This window comes from Pyrus communis, chromosome 11 (assembly GCF_963583255.1).
Source record: "Pyrus communis chromosome 11, drPyrComm1.1, whole genome shotgun sequence".
Classification (NCBI taxonomy): Eukaryota; Viridiplantae; Streptophyta; class Magnoliopsida; order Rosales; family Rosaceae; genus Pyrus; species Pyrus communis.
The window spans coordinates 22,041,571-22,062,587 of NC_084813.1; the positions used below are offsets into that span (position 1 = coordinate 22,041,571).

The following is a 21,017-nucleotide window of genomic DNA, read 5'->3' on the forward strand; positions in this document are numbered from 1 at the left end:
GACATTGCCTACGTTTATGAAACCTTGTACTTTTTGATGGAAATGATATTTCATTATCATAAACAAACGTACGTAAAGGGTTCAAATACAAAGTTAAGCACAAGTTGAAGATATGGACCAGTCAAGAAACAAAATACGGGACTCGAAGCAAGGATTTATGCTCAAAACAAAAGAATAACGCTGGAAACCCTAACTACTCCTCTAACGCGAGAACTGCCGGTGCCGCCATCAGCAACCAAGGAAGAGGCGAAGAACAAGCCGCAGCAAGAGATTTGCAGAAGATGGGGTTGGAGCTTCGTACCCGAACCAAACCTGCGTCTTTCTGAATAGATCATAGAAAGGGTTACAAATGACCTTTGATCTACCCAACCGACCACTGTAGACTCGAAGTCCACAAATATGATAAGGGTGGGGATGAGCATCAGCAGCATTTTGAGGCAAAGAGGGAGCAGAGTTTGAAGTAACCCGGCTATGAAATTAGATTTTAAAAATAAATAAATAAATAAATAACAAGTTATTGATATGTCATTAATAATGCGTCCATACATCAATCATATTATTGATACTATCGATGACGTGTTCGTTTTTAGTAAAGAGCACACATTGTACATAGAGAATTTCTATAACTTAGAAAAATATGATCAAGCAGAATATATCTAGTGCTACTACTAAGAATGTGGACATATGAACTCCAACTGAAATACCAGTGCAGTGGTCCAAAAATATAAAAATTTCCGATTAAAATATTTGATGTAAATATCTTTTTTTCTGTAAAAACTTAAGAGATGGTAGTTTGAATGAGAGCTGCGTATCACCTCCAATGTTAAAGAAGTTTTAGCCGTTATATGTGATTTTCATAGCTGTTTAAATTTTTTATCTTCAATCTCAGCTATTCATTTTTTGTATCATTCAATGTTAGGAAGTATTGAAAAAATTTCAGATATCTACTATATTCATATATTTGTTCTATTTTGATTATAAAGTGACTGGAAAATATGACAGGTGTGTGAGTATAACAGCACCGTCCGAGTGTCATTTAGATGAACTTTATTTAAAATTTTAAAATTCAGACCATTTATTCCCTCCTTAGACCTCTCTAATCCGGAAAGGGTCATTTCTACCAAATCCACCAATCCAAACCTTTGAAATTTGATCAAACGGCTAAAAATGAGGATTCTCTTTAAAAGTTATAATAACTTTAGCTGTTGAATCAAATTTCAAGGATATGAATTAGTAGTTTTGGTGAAAGGGATCCGGCTCTAATCCAACGAGGGTGCATAAAAATTCTGATGAGAAACCAAATGGTGATATTACCTGTGGTTTTTTTCACTTTTGGGGGAATGGGTTTGTAAAACAGCAAACAAGTTGATCACGAAAAGCAGATACCAATGTGGGGTTGCTTTCGGTCTGGGCTGGACCTGGATCTGGATGGAGAAGAAAAAAGAGTGGATAGCAAGAACTGGAGAGCAAGAGGGACTCCGTGTGCGTGTGTTTTAGACACGGAGAGAGAGAGAGAGAGAGTGAAAGTTTACGTGTGTGGTAGTGCATTTCCATGTCATGTGATTGTTCACCATCATGCGGTCCTCCAATTATGGGGATCAGGAGGCCCCGCCCCCATCTGAAACCTCATCATCGCAATCGTCAGTTTTGTCTGATCTGTAGGTTAGGTTTCAACCAATCAAGGGTCAGGTAGGGTCCACCCATCCGGATTTGGATCCTCTCCAGATTCCCTCACTGGGAATCCCGGGGATTAATGCATAAAGACCATTCATCAAAGATCGTGCAACCATAATTAAATGTTTTTTACGCAAAATAAGGCTGATTTATTTTTAAAAATATAAAAATATTTAATTATAGCTGCACAATCTTTGGTGAACAATCATCATGCATAAATCCTAGGAATTCCCAACGAGGGGATCTGGAGAGGATCCAAATCCCACCCGTCCCCACCTTCATTTAATTTCCAAAGTGTTCACTTCTCACGGAGGAGCAGAGCAGAAATCTGATCGGATATTGTTCTCCCTTGTTATATTTTTTTTTCGGCTGAAGTATTATTGATATGGTTCTTCGGAAAAACTTACATACAATTGAGACGTCGGAATTATAATATCCCAAGTCTATCAAAGAGACGAGAAAATATCTGATCCGATATTATCGTCCATTCGTCCCGATTGCATGCAAGTTCGGTCTCAGTAATCAGAATTGCACACACTGTCAATATTCACACAAGTTTCTTTGAGGGCAACCCCTTCATCTAAAGCAAGATCTTCAAATCTCAGCAGATGCTCAATCGGGATTGCAAATATAATGAAGGCAAAAGAGTTCCATGAACCTATATTTTCATTTCCATTAGTACCCATTAATATCGAACACGGCACCAGATGGAATCACACGCATAAATTTATACGAGAATTAACCGAGGGGCGCTTGCCCAGTTAATGTGTCGACCAGAAAGTTTTATTACACGCCTCGTTAAAATTTAAGAACTGAAAGTCTCAAGAGTACCGGTTTCATCCATACCAGTCAATATATTTGCAAGACTTCTGATGGCGTTTTTTACCTTGAGTCGAATGCAGGTTCACTTCTCCAGTAGACAACCTGAGGTAACACAGAGGAACCACCAGCAAATACGTTCACATATGCCTTAAGTTGTAGCTCATGGAGTTGGTTGAACAACGGAAGTAGCTTTCATTTGCTGAAATAATCGACCTTTAGAATTTGGAAAGCAAGGGCAGGCACCCAACTGGTCCCGACCCCATACCACCTAAAAGGAGGGCAAAAAGATTTGATGAGATTGAATGATCTCAACTGTATCATGCGCACATTCGGTGACAGTGAGGCAAACCGCACAGTGACAACAAATATTAAGAAATCAATACTAGATTCAAATCATACCAATCCACATCCTTCTTCGAATCCTTGTTATCGGTATCTCTACTACCATATAGCAAATAAATGCATGCTATCATTAAAATCCACGCCCATAGTCTAAATTAACTTCTCGAAAAAAATTCAAATGACCATGCATACCTTCAACTGCTCAGCACTCTCTAAGTCTCTATCACTTTAGAGTAAAGGGGAAAACTGCAGCTCCAGACTTTGGTAACATAAACAACGCAAGGACCATGGAAATCAAAGATCCAAGGACACCTAAAAAATCAAAATGAGTTATCGTTGACAACTTGTTTCCGAGTCCTGACACTCAATTGTTTAAATAGAACATTACCCCAGGATCTCAATCAAACTGGCTGAGCTCCTCTAGGCCCGGAATTCAGAAGTCCTGCAAAGAAACCAGCTTAGATCAAGAAGAAAAAATATTTTGAGTGAATAGATTCAAGACGAGCTGCTCACCAATAGAAAAGGCGGTTGTAACTATGCAACTTCAAGAAATCGCATATGTATACAAGCTTCCTGCTTAAGTAAACTTTTAGAGGTAACAAGTAATGCAATTTACAGCAAATAGCAATTAGCCCTTTATCTATATTTGAAATCCACCAACACTTATTGCATACAAAATAATTTCTAAAGTACAAGGAGAAAAAATAACGCATACCTTCTCCAAGAATCAAAATAGCATTTGCAGCCATAGGAATAAGATCTTGAATTCTTTCGCTGGCAAAAATTGTGAGAAGAACTAGCACAGAAAAAAAGAATTAAGTGCGAAATACTGGAAATTAAAACCAAAAAAGGGCATATGACCCTGACTTTCAATCTCATGAAAACTTATTCGACATTACAAAGAAAGATACGACATGATTTCAAAATTAAAGGGTTAAATTATGGGACAATGAATACCTGAGACATGAATCAGTTTTTCCTCGCTGTTATTTTTCTCATTTTCCGCAATATCCATGTGAGATGCCAACAACATCTGCACAGAATTGTATCCATCTGATGCCCACACAGATTGAGTTCCTGCAAAATCATGACAAGTTTTCCAAGTTTCAAAGGGCAATGATATATTGAAGAGTAACCTCACGGTTGAACCTACGTCTAGTTTAGATGAACTACAATGACATTAAGATCATCAATTTCTATTGTTCCCATATTGCATACCCAAAAGACCTTCGGCGTTCCAACATGTAAGCATGTACAAAATCTTTAAAATGCAATGGATTGGGGAAGCATACTTGAATCTATATCAGGAAGAACAGCCAGCTTTTGCACTTTCATAATGTGAGGCAACTGCTGCACACAAGAAATTATTTCTAATCCAATTATAGGACTAGAGAGGTGCAAAATGTGTAAACCTCCATCAGAATCCAAGATTAGAAATTTGTTGGGGGACAGTGCTTCAATAGAAAGTGCCTTAGCTGGTATCACTCTTTTCGATTTTGAGGTTTCAAACTCCTTTCCTTTGAATTCCACAAAAAACACTCCCTCTTCACAAGAGTCTTGTTTCAGTTTCACAGACCTCTGCTTGACTGCAAGGTTAAACACAGCGTTAGAGGCACTAGTCAATTGGCCAATGGTAACACAAGTCCATGTGGATCTAAAACCAAGAAACAGTGGAAGTCACTTCCATCTAAAATGGACAGGCGTTGTTATCCGGTGAACATACTACAGAACTATATATGTTGTATGCCCTAAGTGGGACAATTTCCAAGGGGATCGAGGTTAGCAATCTGTCTATGAGCTAGAGATTTCAATTCCATGATAAGAAAGTTAAGTTATTTTTCTAATCAGTGATTTACCATCTAGAGGCATCCTTATGATTTTAACCAAAGGACAGCACCCTGCTTACATGAGTAGCACCCATGTCCTAGGCCACAAGAAATACCTAAAAAACAATTTGTCAGTGGAAATACAGATAAACGCATGGATAAGATACAAGTATTGCAGGCTTAGAAACAGGCCTAACTAATGTAACATGAATAGATTTTTTTTTTTTTTTTTTTTTTTTTTTTTTGAGAAGAAGTAACATGAATAGATATGTTACAGCTAAAGTTACAACATATAATGGAAAAGATCTTGTATTTAATCCGTCACATGCTGGTGATAGACCAGTCATTGTGAGAAAGAGTTTGTGTACATCCATTGTAACACGAATTTCTCATATAGATCAATAAGTTATCGGATGGATATAAAGATCCAGGGGTAGATTATATTGGCTTAAGACAAAGTGGGATGCTTTAATAGTAGCAAGAACACCGAAAAAGTCGGATACCAAGATTTCAACGAAGTAATACAGGACTGTTTTTATAGGCACTCATGGTAGGTCATGTTAATCCCAATCATGATCTTTCAGATTGCATTAATTGTGTATAAATTGAAAACCACATTATGCATTCACTTGATCAAATGATGGCAATATCTTTTTACTTACATGCTGCATAAAAAGTACACTGATTTACTAGAGGATCCAACCTCATCTTAGTGGCTAGCTATTTTACAGTACAATCCAGATAGTCAATCTAATGCATTAAGGATATGCATATGATTTTTCAACATCACGAACTTAATTTAATTCATGATTGAAAGTCAAGGACTGAAGGAATGCTAACCACATTTCTTTCTTTCTTTAGTTTTCAAATAAAAAACCCTGCTCTTAACCTGAATTACTTCCCCCATCAAACCTTGACCCTTACACCCCTAAAGTGTTAGCACCAACATGGATTTCAGCAACTTCCCAGCTATCAAAGCTTAGTCTTTTCCATCATATGAAAACAATAAATCTTACATGCAATCCTTGAAACTTCCAAGAAAAAACTACACTGAATACTTTTGACCTTTATAATCCTCTACCGCACCTATTCATTTATGAGTTACCAGTTCTTGCACAAATCCCATAACAGGTAATGAGGATTGCTCGAATTTTCAAGACACAACCTAAGATACACAAATTAACTCTAATAAGCCTACCATTAACTTAGAAAAACAGAGGCTTTAGGACAAAATGCAGTCGCAGTGCGTTCGCTTTCCTTATTGATTGTATAGCTAGAGTGGTTATCAGAATTCCAATAGGATTTCTGTGGTTATCAGAATTCCAATAGGATTTCTTAAGTTCTCGATTACTTAGATGAACAGTACATAAATCTTTCACATTGCAAAAGAGTTCTATTATCGAACTCTATTAAGTAGTAACTCAACAAGGGGCAAGCAATGGACACGTAATCGAAAGTACAAAAGAACGTTTGTGCATTGCATTTTCTACATACAGGTAAGATAAGATCAGCAAAAAGTAATACCAAAACGCAGAATTTGCATACTTACCAGAAACATAATTCCTATCATTCTTCCCACACAAGTTACCACTGCAAGTCATCTCCGAACTCCCCTCAACGCTACCACATTTGTCGCCTCCTTGCTTATTTCCACAATCCCCCAAATCACTATGCACATGATCACCAACCACCCCATTAGGAAAACCCAAATTTCGGCCCTCATTTTTCAAACTCGAACTCAAAGTCTTGGCCTTTCGAACCCGCCCCTTAACAAGCTGCCTCAAATTAAAAACCCTAACTCCATTATCTTCTCCTAAGATCAAGACCCCAAACGAAATGCTAATCGACCAAACCAGCTTGCAACACTCAATCACAGCACACCTCATCAACTTCACAACCACCCCATCATCACCATTGTCGCCATCACCAATCGCTTTCACAGCAAAAACTGATATCTTTGAGCTCGAAACGGAGTACATGGCGAAGAAATTGACCGACCCGGCAAGCTTAAGCGAAACCCCATGATGGGCATCAACCAAAACCCCCAATTTCCCATCAAATTTTAGCCCTTTCTGGGTGCAAACGACTTGAGCCCTCACGAATTGTTTCTGATTCTGCAGAATGTAGAACCTGAGCAGGACCTGGGACCCACCTCTGTGAGGGCCGCAGGCAATGAAGAGGGTCCGGGTGTTGGGGTTAGGGTCTGGGTTTTGGAGGAGGAGGAAGGTGGAGGAAGAGGAGGGAGGGGCAATTCGGGTTTGGGGAGGAGGGAGAGAGGAGAGGGAAAGAGGGGAGGAGAGAGAGGGGTAGAGAGAAAAAGTGGAGTCAGAGTGCATGAGGGCTAGAGAGAGAGAATGGGGTTCAAACTGGAGGGAAGTTATTTGGGGAGGGGAGGTGAGAGAAGGGTTTGGGAGGCTGAGCTTGGAAGCTTGGACAACTACCATTAGAAGAGGAGCGAGAAGAAGAAGAAGATGATGATGATGGACCCCCAACAAACAAAACCACCAAAACTGCCTGTCTGAGATTTTTGTTAGTTGTTGTGTGGGAGGAACAAGAGGAACATTGTCTTTGAATTTTTGTTCTTTTGGGTTTGGTTTGGTATTTGGGGAGGGCTTGAGATTTGAGACTCCTAATTTCATGAGAGATTCAAAGTTGGATTATTAAATTGTTGCAAAGGTGGAAGTCTAGGTTTAGGCTTGCTCTCAATTTTTGTTCTTTTGGGTTTGGTTTGGTATTTGGGGAGGCTTTAGAATAATTTTCCTTTCAAAAAATAAAAATAAAAAATAATTTTCCTTTCTAATTTTTAATAAATATTGGAAAATAGAAAATTTATCTTTGCAAATATAGTAAAATTGATACAATACTAATAACAAAATCATTATCTAATTTTCAAATAAAATTGGTGATTGTTGCAGTCATATTTAGAATAGGAATGTGATTGTGTAAATGCTAGTAGATATGGGAATGTATCTTATATTCATATTAGGAATTGATTACCTATTAAGAGTTGTAATCCTAAAGGGAAAGATTTTTGCCTACCCTACTACTATAAATAAAGACACAATGTGGTGACTCAAACACACCACAATTAAATCATTCTCTCTTCTCCCTTAATATTGCCAGTCCCCCTCTCTCTCTTTCTCTAAACCCTTAGATAGCGTAATCAAATTGGTCTACAACATGTTATCAGCACTTTCTTGCTAGAAGCTGAGAAATTGACGCATCGTAGGAGGATGCTATCTTCCACAAAATTCAAAGGTTTCTCTTTGTTTTCATCTAATCAGGTACGCTTAAAATAAAAGAAGATATTTGAAACGTCCACGAAGCATGAAAACATTTCTCATGTGCATGAACCACTTTATGTTTATATTTTCCTTACGATATATATGTTCATAAATTTGTCAATATATATCTTTGTTTCATGCATTACGCAATTAAATTACTATGTGGAATTGTGAGTCAAAGTATATTCATAAATTAGAAGCAAATCTAGGGTATGTAAAACCCTAACCATGTCGAAAATATATATGCAGCGGGCACTATGCAGCACCACCACCGCAGCACCCACCGTGGCACCATGGACCACCACTGGCCTGAAACCTAGTCAAGTGGATCACACGGCAGCACCTTTTGGGTTTGGTGCACTGACCCAGACATCCCAAGACCCTAAGGCCTAATCTGATTGATGGACCTATAGTCCATTCACCCAAACCAAAAGCCTACAGCCTTTGGCCCAATGTCCCGTGCGTCCTTAGCCCATTAGGCTTATGCCATGTCACCCCGGCCCACTTCCCGCAACCCAGTTTGCTAGGTTGAAGCATGGCCCGATTTGAACCCAATCTCAGTTGGGCTCCCTATGCGAACCCAAGGCCAGCAATTTGCTGGGCCTAACTCATGCTCCCCATCGGCTCGCCAGCATAATGTTGGGCTTCTGTCACTCAACCCGTGGCCTAAACCCACTCTGTGGGCTACTATTGCAGCCACACCCGAGCCCCTTTGCTCACGGCACCTAACCCAATTTTTGGGCTATGGTATTTTCGACCCAACGCTAATATTTTAGCATTATTTTGATTCCACGATCGACCATGTTTGGTCCCGATCTATTGAATTAACTAAAGGTGATCTGCAATCCCTTAATCTGATAATGAATCCATAAGTATTGACTTGAAGATCACTTTTGGACATTAATGATTAAATAATTTATTTTCATACTTTGAACCGTTAACATACTTTCATAGTAACGAAGCTCTCACATTTGAGTTCCCGAAGAAACTCAAACCCACTATATTGAAATTAGTATATTGCATTATGTGTTTCTTGCAGGAACCTCTCCTTATGAACTAATTGTTCATAAAAACTAAATTGAACCTGTAGTTTCATATTTAGTGTCTTTGAAACCTCAAGTTTTCATTCAAAACATTCCACTTAAAACCTGTAGTTTTCATGCATAAATTAAACCAATACATATCTATAGAACTTGTATGTTCTACGATATATGTCTATGGATTACCATATGACTAATCACGTTTTTTTTCCCTCCGTTTTAAAGACATGTCGAACTTGAACAAGCTCTATTTCTCTGCTATAGAAATCTCCGAAAGAAACTATCTGAAGTGGGTTCAAGACGTGAAGCTCCATCTGACTACAAAGGGCATCAGAGCCACCATCGAGGCACCTATCGACGAAGCTCAGAAAGCTACTGCAATGATCTTCTTTTAAAGACATATCCACGATGCACTGCAAACCGAGTAACTCGCTCATAAGGACCCACGCATCCTCTGGCTTGCTCTGGCCAACCGTTTCGATCACCAAAAAGACATATACTTGCCTGAAGCAAGACACAATTGGCAGCATATTCGCTTCCGAGACTTTAAGTCCATGAATGAGTACAACTCTGAAGTTTGTATAATCTGTTCACTACTGAAATTCTGTAAAGTGAAACTAACCGAATCAGATCTCTTGGAGAATACCTATTCAACCTTTCATGCCACCAATATTGTCCTGCAGCAACAATATAGGGCACATAAATTCACCAAGTTTTCACATTTGATCTCTGTACTACTTCTTGCTGAAAAGCAGAACCAGCTTTTGATGAAGAATTATCAAGCTTGATCAACTGGCTCAAACGTCGCGCCTAAAGCACATGACACCAATTCTAACAGCCACAAACGACGAAAAAACCATCGTGGTCGTGGCAATGAACGGCAAGCCCAACCACAAGCCCAAGGTCAACAAAGTGCCACACCTAAGGGAGGAAATGTGACCCAGCATCGTCCACCACTCACTCCTAAGGCCCCAAACTTCAAGAACAAGGGCAAAGCTCTCATTCAGCCTGCTTCATCTGAACTGGACATATGATACCACTGTAGATCAAGGGATCATTGGTCACGCGTATGCCGAGCTTCCCCCGAGGCTATTGCCAAGTATCATTCCGGTCATGAGTCTAACTTTGCACATGTGGATCATCCGGAATATGTAACTACATTAATGGAGATATCGGATTTTCAAGAGGTATCAGCTCTTATGGAAGAATAAATTAGACATGTTTTTAGGGCGTTTAAACCTAGTGGTCGAACCCATTAGGAGTGGCGGCCCTTCCCCCTTATTTTCTAGGTTTATGGTTTAATTTTGAACAATTTTTCTTAGTCTTTGGAATAATTTGTTTGGTTTTAGTTTGTTTTGAATTATGGATTGTTATTTGAATGGATATTATTTCTCGAATTGCTTAATTGAATGAATGAAATTATATTTATGCATGTGACCAATTCAATCAATTTATTTCTAGGTATGTCTAGTGGGAAAGTTAGTTGTCTGGCAAATAGTGCAACTACGCACACCATTTTGCGTGAATAACACTATTTTACTAACTTGATACCCAAGAAAGCTCATCTGACAACTCTTTCAAGCCCATTTAACCTGATTGAAAGATACGGAAAGGCCTTTATCATGTTGTCCAATGGTACAAACTTAACCATTAAGGAGACACTCTATTCTCCACATTTCAGAATAACGTTGCTGAGTTTTAGAGATATTCGAGATAATCAATATTATATTCAAACCATTAAAGATAATGGTTCTAAATTTCTTTGTATCACTTCGTACGAATATAGCCAAAAGCGTATTCACAAGAAGTTGGAACGTCTTCCGAGTGGGTTGTACATCACAACCATTCGTGGCATAAAAGCCCACAGTGTGGCCAGCCTTATGCCTGAGTTCCAAGACACTTTGCTGCTTTAGTATGACCGTTTGGGACATCCTGGACATGACATGATGTACCGTATCCTCAAATCATCACATAGGCATCGGTTACCTCCTTATGTTGGACTATCGCCATGCAAAGCGTGTTCTTTAGGGAAGTTGAATACTCAACCTTCACATACAAAAATCATTCACAACCCCCCTAAGTTTCTTCAGAGGATTCAAGGGGACATTTATGGACTTATCCAGCCAACATGCAAACCATTTAGATACTTTATGGTGTTGGTTGATGCATCGACACAATGGTCACATGTTTGCCTATTGTCCAAACGCAGCGCTGCGTTTGCTAAACTCATAGCTCAAATAATTAAGCTACGGGCTCACCACCCTGATTATCCGATTAAGTTGATTCGATTGGATAGCATTGAAGAGTTTACATCACAAACTTTTGACGATTATTACATGTCAGTAAGGATTGATGTGGAACATCTTGTACCCCATTTTCACACCCAAAAAGGCATGGCAGAAGCTTTCATAAAGCTCCTTCAATTGATAGCTCGGACTTTGGTTATGAGAACCAAACTGCTGGTATTTGCCTGGGGCTATGCAATATTGTACGTAGCTATGTTGGTCCACCTGAGGCCCACCACTACTAACCACATTCACTGTTACAGTTAGTCACTGGATACGAGCCTGACGTCTCGCATTTACGGGTGTTTGGGTACACCATTTATGTGCCAATAGCGCCGCCACTACGTACCAAAATGGGTCCTCAAAGAAAAATAGGAATCTATGTCGATTATGATTCGCCATCAATTATTCGCTATTTAGAACCCTTGACAGGAGATCTCTTTACCTCATGTTTGGTGGATTGTCACTTTGATGAGACAATCTTCCTATCGTTAAGGGGAAATAAGCATGCTAACGTTCATGTAGAACGCCGCGAATTATAGTGGTATGCTCCCACTATGTCTCATTTAGATCTCCGCACTGCTCAATCTAAAACTGAGGTGCGCCGAATTATAGATCTTCAGAGCATTGCTTAAAGCATGCTATATGCTTTTAATGATCTAGCAAATGTGACAATATCACATATACCCGCTGCAAACGCACTTGCAATGATAGATGTACCCCACGTACATCCACAACTCGCCTAGGAAGGTTGGACCATTCTCGAAGGTGAGGAGGCTGCACCTTCCACACGGCAAGTTACGTTGGTGGCTAGCCAATCATCTGCTCCGACCCTGAAGCGTGGCAGACCCCTTGGTTCAAAGGATTCACAACCTTGGAAAAGGAAAATGGCACCAACTAGTGACCCTAGTTTGAATCTGACCATCACTCACTCATCTGTTCCAACGCATGAGGTTATTCTAAATTACGTTAATGCTTCAGATGAAACATGTTGGCCTCCCGAGAATCGCAAGATTTTGGTCCACTACGCAGTATTGGATGAGGTTTGGAATAAGAATGAGATGATCATCAACGATGCATTTGGGTACTCAGTAGTTACTGGCATCATGCTTAGCAATGACATTGAACCATGTTCCGTCAATGAATGCCAACGTAGAACCGATTGGTTAAACTGGAAATAAGCAATCTAGGTCGAACTCGATTCGCTCAAAATATGAAATAGAATATTCATAATTTTGAATATGTGGAGAAAATAAAAGATAAATCGATTTATGGTTACGAAAATTTAATTGAGGAATTTTAAAATTTTGTTACCGGAAATTATTATAATTTACGTAATTGTATTATTGAGATTTTATATTATTTTTGAAGAATTTATATTAATTTATTTGAATCTAGTTTTAAATTAAATTAGTTATGAAGTTTGAAGTTTGGAAATTAATTATCTAAAATCCATATACCTTTCGAGGTCACATTTATATTTTTTAATAGAGCTCGATCTTACAAACACGTAGGCTCAAACCGTTTATGAAACGGAATTATAACGAAGAAGTTATTAACGTTTAAAGTCAAGAATATTTTGGTAATTTTAACCTTCTTTAGAAGGCTCTAGATTTTCTGGAGCCATGTGATATGCCACATGTGTGGCTGGGATGAAAGCAAAATAAAAAAAGAGTGAGAGATGGACGGCTGGGATGAGAAAGAGATAAGAGAAATGAGAGAAAGGAGGAAGGGGACCGGCTAATTAGGAGGGAAGGAAATGAGGGGAAATAAGGGAGAAGAGAAAGAGGGAACCAAATCCCTCTTCGACTCGCCAACTTGACCAGGCCATATCTCCCAATTCAAGCCATTGTTGATGACAGGACAGGCACCAAAATGATTCTTACCTCGAACCCAGTCATTCCCTCTACTAATTTGATCCAAAAATATAGGAAAATTGGCCTTGAATTTGGGAGAAACCGCACAGTGGGTGTGGGGGTTCTTGTTGTCGATTCTCCTATTTCTGAAACAAATTCCATCAATCACCACCACCTATAGCATTCTCTTGAGCCCAGGAACAAAGCCTAAACAAGTTTGGGGGCGACAGAGTTGTTTTGGAGTCGAATAAAAAACACCCAAATCAAGGGTTTCTTACAGTTCGAGGGCGATTTGAGGTATTTCTCGGCCGAATTGGACTTCATCTCAGGTATGAAAGTTGTTCCTCTCATTGAACTGTACTTACCTATAAAATTTGGTAATTTTTAGAGCTAGTTTGAAAATTGGGTTTCTGTTCGCTAGAAACCGCCACCCATAGTGCCGCATGGCCAGTGAGCCGATGCTACCATTTTGTACAAATTTGGATATTCTAAATACGAATTTGGTACCCATTGGATGTGTTTCAATCATTAGAAATAATGTTGGATATTTCGTTTATTTGGAATATAATCGGAAATGGATTAAGATTGAATGGTGAACTACAAAATGCTTGATCCCGTTCAAGGGTACGTAGGTAGTCCAAAAAGGATTAGATGCAACCTTAAATAATTGAGACAAATCTTTTTTTGAGAAATTGAGCTAAGAAAAGGAATTTGGTGAATAATTTGAGATTTAACCTTATATTTTGGTAAATAAATGTTGATCATAAATTTTGTGAGGGAAAAATAAATTGAAGTAAAGAATTGTGATTAATGGTAGTTAACTAAACAAGAGTTTAGTTTGGGCCTATCACCAATATTATTTTCTGAAATAAATATTTCGAGGTGGGGCGTTACATAAAGTGTTTGGACCTATCGTTTCGTACACTACCACGCGTAAAGCCTGTTGGCTACAATTTGGTTTTCGTGAGGAAGCGTAATGAGAAGAATGAAATGGTGTGGTACAAAGCACGCCTCGTAGCACAAGGCTTCTCTCAGGGCCTTGGGATTGATTACGAGGAGACATATTCCCTTGTAATAGACGTTATAACGTTCCACTACCTAATCAGTTTGGTAGTTTCTGAAAAACTAAATATGCAACTTATGGACATGGTAACCGCGTATCTCTATGGGGATAAAGTTCCAGAAGGACTTCCATTGACTGGTTCAAATAGTTCTAGACCACAGAACATTCTCTCAATTAGGTTGAGGAGGTCACTCTACGAATTAAAAGAATCCGGGCGGATATGGTATAATTGTCTAAGTGAATATTTGACAAGTCAGGGTTATGTGAACAATGAATTATGCCCATGCGTGTTCATAAAGAAGTCACATTATGGATTTGCAATCGTTGCAGTTTATGTAGACGACATGAACCTTATTGGAACTTTTACAGAGCTTGAGGAAATTGCTATGCATTTGAAATCGGAATTTGAGATGAAGGATCTTAGGAAAACTCGATAATGTCTCGACCTGGAGATTGAGCATTGTTCAGATGGAATCCTAGTATATAAATCGAACTACACCCAAAATATGTTGCGACATTTTAATGAGGATAAAGCGAAGCCTTCGAGTACACCCATGGTCGTTCGAACTCTAGATGCTAAACAAGATCCCTTACATCCAAATGAGGATGAGGAAAAGATTTTGGAACCTGAAGTTCCTTACCTAAGTATAATTGGGGCTTTATTGTAATTGGCTCAATGCACTAAACCCAACATCTCATTCGTTGTTAATCTTTTGGCAAGATACAGCAATGCGCCCACACACAAACACTGGAATGGTATTAAAGACATTTTCCTCTACCTCAAGGGTACAACGGATTTGGGCTTGTTCTATACCTGCGAATCTTCGAGTGTTAACGCCCCCTATGGTCCTCAGATTGATTCTCGCCTTGTTGGTTATGCAGATGCTGGATATATGTCTGACCCACATAGGGCACATTCTCAAATAGGCTAGGTTTTTACCATTGAAGACACCGCTATATATTGGAGGTCTACCAACAAACACTAGTTGCGACTTCTTCGAACCATGATGAGATTTTCGCCCTGCATGAAGCATCGTGTGAATGTTTTTGGCTGAGAGCAGTTATGGAACATATTCGAAGCACTAGTGGTCTTACATCAGTCGTTAACCTTCCTACGACGATCTTTGAAGACAATGCAACATGTATCGAGCAGTTAAAGAAGGGAAACATCAAGGAAGACAACACCAAGCACATAGCCCCGAAGTTCTTTTACTCACACCAGCAGCAGCAGCATCAGAACATTGAAGTTAAGCAAATCTGTTCCCAGAACAACTTGGCCGATCTCTTCACCAAGTCATTGCCCAAGTCTACTTTTCAAAAGCTCGTCCAAGGAATCGGTATGCGTAAATTATCTGAGTTGAATCGCTTGCAGTTCTCTTATTTAGAAATTATGTCTAACTCAGGGGGAGTATCCTAAAACATACTTACTTGATCTTAATGTACTCTTTTTCCTACGATTAGGAGCATTTTTCCCATTGGGTTTTTACTACTTAACGAGGTTTTGATGAGGCACCCATCCTGAGATAATCATACTCCGTTGAGTTCACTACCTTTGTCCTGTTTGACGTTTGTTTTAAACATTATGCACACTTCTCACTTTTCTCCTTAGTCTATGGGTATTCCCCATGCCTTGGGTTTTACCATAGCGAGGTTTTGTGAGTTTTACTACAAATGCATACTTCCTTAAATTTTAAGACTCGCGTTCACCCGTTGTGTCGATGACTTCATCAACTATTCTACCTTATCTGCTGAAGATCTGATGCGATGGTTTGTTGAATAATTACACACTCAAGGGGGAGTGTTGCATTCATATTTAGAATAGGAATGTGATTGTGTAAATCCTAGTAGATATGGGAATGTATCTTATATTCCTAATAGGAGTTGATTACCTATTAAGAGTTGTAATCCTAAAAGGAAAGGTTTTTGCCTACCCTACTACTATAAATAAATGCACAATGAGATAACTCAAACACACCTCATAATTAAATCATTCTCTCTTCTCCCTCAATATTGCCGGGCCCCTCTCTTTCTCCAAACCCTCCCTTGAATAGCTTAATCAAATAGGCCTACAACAGTGATCTAATTTTTAAATAAATATGTTTTTAGAGAAAATTGGTGAATCCAATTTCCAAATAAAAATAAAATTAGTTTGTTTGTGAAGGGCACAAGGTCTCCGAGAGCATGCACAGGTTTCTGGCTTAAACTGAGATATGCAGGGCTTGAACGATTTCGCTCGTTGATCTCGTACACGTTGAGTTATTGAACTTTTACTGCAAAAGCAACCAAACAACATTTTCCATCAATTAATACAATATGTGACGCATGGATGATTGATTAATTTCACGCACAATACCGTCACATATTCTAGATTTCATACAATAAATCAATTGAAGTTGACAGATGTTCATGAAAAGAAATGTATGACATGTATTCGCGTCAACTTATGAATTTATCGACATTCAAAAGGATAATGAACAAAAGTTGTACAAATTACCAACCCTACCATGAAAGGTCATGCAACTCGAGCTTTTGAAACTTGAATGCCACAATGCATGGTGAAGAGTTCGCCTTTAGAAACGATTCAGTTTCCAACAACTAGGGGCAAAAATATATCAAACTTGGAACTCATTTATATTCGTGTCATGTTCATATCAATCTATATATGACTCAACACAAATCAATATTCGTATAAAATGATTAACATTAGTTGTCTTCTAACTGTGTATACCTTGGGTTCTATACTCGTGCAGAATTCGACTCAAATTACTCGTAAGCAATTAGATATTTTGAAACTCTAGACGTCATAATTCATGGCCATGAATTAAGCTTACGTATTTATGAGTTTGTGATGAAATCTTAACCAGCAAGCGCATCTGGTGTAGTGGTATCATAGTACCCTCCCACGGTACTGACCAGGGTTCGATTCCCTGGATGCGCATTTTCTTTTTTTACCTTAAACTCGGCTCCAACCAAATCGGCCTCAAAGAATGGGGACCTGTTGTCGCAAGTAAAGTAGTGGCAAATATATAGCAGGTCCAAATGTGTGAAATACTTGCCTACTTGCCTCATTCACTTAAAAGTAGAAATTTTTACGTTACTACGGATCATAGTTAGATATATGCGCATAATATTTGTGAATTATTCATATGCTAATATAAGTAAATTGTATAACAGGTGATGTTGAAGCATGAGGACGAGAAACCATGAGATCATTTAAATTTAAACAATTTCCTTAACCTTTCATCTTCGATGTGAAACACCTTTAGCAACATCAAGACTTATGTGATACAAGTATATTGTCATTGTGATATCTCTTGCTCATTGTGGTGTCTTGTGATTATAATATAAACTTATATAGACAAAAATTTATATGCATAACATTATATTGTTAACACAAAACGTCACAATAAACGAACGTGTCTTTAAAAAGTATGCATACTCAATTTTTAGTGGTGAGATAAGAGCATTGGGCTCGACACGTGAATAGAATGCTTTGATGCAACTAACTGGATTTCCCTTCCATCTTTTATGTGCATGAATATGCTGGTGCATATAACTCCAAAGTTTGAATCCTGAAATCCCCACCCCATACACCTACAGCGAGAAACAAAAGACGGAGAAAAAGCAGCCAAAAACAGATCCGATAAATGCGTTGATGCGTCTCGCCTTTATATACAAGAACAAGACACAACAACACAAACAATTACCCCTTTCAACATTACACTCTCATTATTACACGTGCATTGATGCACATTACACATACCATTTGTGTTTGTGCATTTGCATTACTTGGGGAGTTTCAACCAAATACGGTTCGCGGTGATTTGGCTAGTCCATTAGAGATGCTCTTATCGAGAATTTAATCGCAGTGCTCTAACTTTTTTATTACCTTTTTGTTTGAGCATCAATATGATTAATTAACAAGTAACATGCCCATTAGCTGGTTAGACTGAAGACGATTGGAATTGTCTCGTAGCCGATTTTATTGTTGTCTAATTTAATGCGTCTCCTTTTTGAAAGTTCACCAAACAAGGACTAGTACGGCAAGGATAATTGCTTGTTGATTAGAAATACACAACAGGATTGACTATGAACTTATTATCTAACGTTTTCAAAACATGAAAGCTCACCAAGGATAACTGTGAATTATTTTGTCGAAATGTAATCAATTTTTCTTTGTTTGTAATCTCATTCTTAACCATATTCTAGTTCCTTTTTTTTTACGCTCTTATATGATAAAAATTGTAACTCCACCGCTGCCGTTGAGACAAAGCCACCAACCAACCAACAAGCCTAGGTCACACCAAGGCATATGCATTTTTCTCTATCAACATGGTAATTGAACAGTTACTAGAGTAGTACATATATGGATAAGAGTGGGGGTTGAATTCCACTCGGCATCTTTGCTATCCATGCACAGTAATTGTGAGGTAGGGAGTCTTGCTGTCCAGTATTGCCCTAGTCCAGTCCAGTCGCCTGTCCACCACTCTGACTAATCACTGTCACTCACCCGCCCCCTCCTCTCTGATTCCTGGCCTTCTGATCCTGCTCTCTCTCTCTCCAATGACTAATCCCATCGGGGCAAATCCTCCACTATCATTCAATGCGCCCTAAAACCAGCAAATACGACTGCCACCGTTTCACTTTTCACTGATGCCACCACCCCCCACGAAGTGGCGCGTCTCCTCAAGCTCATTCCCCGCGCATCAAGTATCCATCCCCAGCTATATATTACAAACAAAGATATCCCCTTCTCCATTCCATCCTTAATAATTTCCCAAATCCGTACTATTTAGTAAGAACGGGAAGTGGAATTGAGAATTGGGTTTGTTGGATTGGAATTGGAATCAGTTCCTCCTCCGTCAGCGGTTGCGATTTCTCTCAATTCCGGCGGAAGACATGGCGATGAAATGAAGGAGCGGCAGCGCTGGCAACCGGAAGAAGACACCTTGCTGCGAGCCTACGTGAAGCAATATGGGCCGAAAGAGTGGAGCCTGGTCTCCCAGCGGATGGGGAAGCCCCTCCTCCGTGACCCCAAGTCCTGCCTGGAGCGGTGGAAGAACTACCTGAAGCCCGGCCTGAAGAAGGGCTCGCTCACCCCAGAGGAGCAGGCCCTCGTCGTCTCCCTCCAGGCAAAGCACGGCAACAAGTGGAAGAAGATCGCCGCCGAGCTCCCCGGCCGCACCCCTAAGCGCCTCGGCAAGTGGTGGGAGGTCTTTAAGGAGAAGCAGCTCAAGTTGCAGTCTCAGAGGCAAAAGAACAAACACCTTCTGTGCAGTACATCGTCGTCGTCGACTCAGCTGCCACCGGATATGAATATTGCGGTCGCCGGAATTGGATCTCCGGAGAAGGCCGTTAAGGGTCCCTACGACCACATACTGGAAACCTTCGCCGAGAAATACGTCGTCCAGCCAAAGGTTTACGGTGCTGCGTTCCAGTCCACCACCATGATGCAAGAACCCGACCCGGTACTTTCACTCGGGTCGGTCGGCTCCACCGCGACGTCCGTAACTGCACCTTCCGTTATGCCTCAGTGGATGAACATTAACCCGTCATCAACAACGTCATCCACGTCCTCCACCACCCCTTCGCCTTCGGTAAGCTTGACGCTGTCTCCCTCCGATCCGGTTCCCGACACGGACCCGACCCGTTTTTATCAGATGGGCACTCTGATTCAGCTGTGCAAAGAGGTGGAGGAGGGGATGCAGAGCTGGATGCAGCAGAAGAAGGAGGCGACATGGCGGCTGAGCAGGCTGGAGCAGCAGCTGGAGGCGGAGAAGGGAAGGAAGCAGAGGGAGGCGGTGGAGGAAATCGAGGCGCAGATAAGGTGCTTGAGACAGGAGGAGGTGGCGTTGGTGGGGAGAATAGAAAGGGATTACAGGGAGGAGCTGAGCGCGCTGCAGAGGGAGGCGGAGGGTAAGGAGGCGAAGTTTGTGGAAGCTTGGTGCGGGAAGCATGCGAAGCTGGCGAAACTTGTGGAGATGATTGCGGTCGGGGTTCGTAATCATGGGTTTAGCAGTAAACCATGTTAATTAGAACTAATTATGTGGTTTGGTTTTGGAATTTTACTTGAATTAACACTCTCTGCAACTTGTCATCTTTCATTTTCCTTCTCTTTTTTCTGTTATTAGTGACAAAAAATATTCTTTAAATAAAAGTTTTTAGATATAATTTTTAGATTATGATAAGAAAATTAAAGTAATTATAATATTACTTTCGTTTTATTTGTTTCTCCACACGATTTTAATTATATTATAAAAGAATATTGAATTTGGGAAATAACATAATAATTCAACACTAATAATTGAGCATCAACCTCCTATTAAAATTAAATAAAATAAGCATCAACCTGTAGAATTGTCTATTTAACTCAATATACGCTATTCTTTTATCAAAGTAGTATTAATAATTAAGGTTAATCTCAGTGTACTACCTTTCAGTTTTTTAGTTTTCAACATTTGGTAAATTAAGTTTTTTTTTTGTTTTTTTTTTTATATTTCAGAGCGATATGAAGTCATAATTTTAGGACACATTTATACATTTATTAAGATTGCTGTTAAATCTCCCATTAATTAGTGATGTGGTACCCACGTAGACAATAACTGGGAGCCACTTGTCAATATGGGGCTCACATGGATATTAAAAGATAAATTTTTAAAAAATATAAAACAAATTTAAAATTATACTCTTTTAACATTTTAATGTTCACATGGCACTCAGTCATTGTCTGCATAGGTGCTACTTTACCAAATAACGGTATATTTAATAACAACCTTACCCATATATGAAAGTTTCCCAAAATTATAACTTTAAATATCACTCTAG

The 21,017-nt window shown here is 39.4% G+C and overlaps 2 protein-coding genes and 1 non-coding gene across 4 annotated transcripts; 2 read left to right on the top strand and 1 right to left on the bottom strand.

Moving 5' to 3' along the window:
• Positions 1-2,035: 2,035 nt before the first annotated feature.
• Positions 2,036-7,364, bottom strand: LOC137707956 (uncharacterized). Of its 2 annotated transcripts, XM_068446909.1 has the most exons (8): positions 6,214-7,363; positions 4,131-4,424; positions 3,796-3,915; positions 3,554-3,634; positions 3,352-3,411; positions 3,227-3,280; positions 3,031-3,150; positions 2,036-2,764 (listed from the first exon to the last, which is right to left on the bottom strand). In XM_068446909.1, exons 1-5 carry the CDS (start codon positions 7,301-7,303, stop codon positions 3,383-3,385), a joined length of 1,614 nt encoding a protein of 537 aa, XP_068303010.1. In that variant the 5' UTR covers positions 7,304-7,363; the 3' UTR covers positions 2,036-2,764; positions 3,031-3,150; positions 3,227-3,280; positions 3,352-3,382. The 2 variants fall into 2 exon arrangements, with proteins under 2 accessions (XP_068303010.1, XP_068303008.1); XM_068446907.1 differs by having other exon boundaries at positions 3,352-3,634; positions 6,214-7,364.
• A 9,695-nt stretch (positions 7,365-17,059) lies between these two features.
• TRNAG-CCC (transfer RNA glycine (anticodon CCC)) lies at positions 17,060-17,130 on the top strand. The gene has a single exon. It is a non-coding gene; the product is annotated as a tRNA-Gly (tRNA).
• A 1,351-nt stretch (positions 17,131-18,481) lies between these two features.
• LOC137707996 (protein rough sheath 2 homolog) lies at positions 18,482-20,360 on the top strand. Its single transcript, XM_068446956.1, has one exon. The coding sequence runs from the start codon at positions 19,103-19,105 to the stop codon at positions 20,222-20,224; it is 1,122 nt and encodes a 373-aa protein (XP_068303057.1). The 5' UTR covers positions 18,482-19,102; the 3' UTR covers positions 20,225-20,360.
• Positions 20,361-21,017: the final 657 nt, after the last annotated feature.

What these genes read in the sequence shown, in the direction of transcription:
- LOC137707956 (XM_068446907.1), bottom strand. Translation starts at nt 7,303, where the DNA reads ATGAAATTAGGAGTCTCAAATCTCAAGCCCTCCCCAAATACCAAACCA. An exon ending in TCTTCCTGATATAGATTCAA is followed by an intron (nt 3,916 to 4,130) that starts GTATGCTTCCCC and finishes ATGATTTTGCAG; the next exon opens with GAACTCAATCTGTGTGGGCA. An exon ending in AAAACTGATTCATGTCTCAG is followed by an intron (nt 3,635 to 3,795) that starts GTATTCATTGTC and finishes TTTCTGTGCTAG; the next exon opens with TTCTTCTCACAATTTTTGCC.
- LOC137707996 (XM_068446956.1), top strand. Translation starts at nt 19,103, where the DNA reads ATGAAGGAGCGGCAGCGCTGGCAACCGGAAGAAGACACCTTGCTGCGA.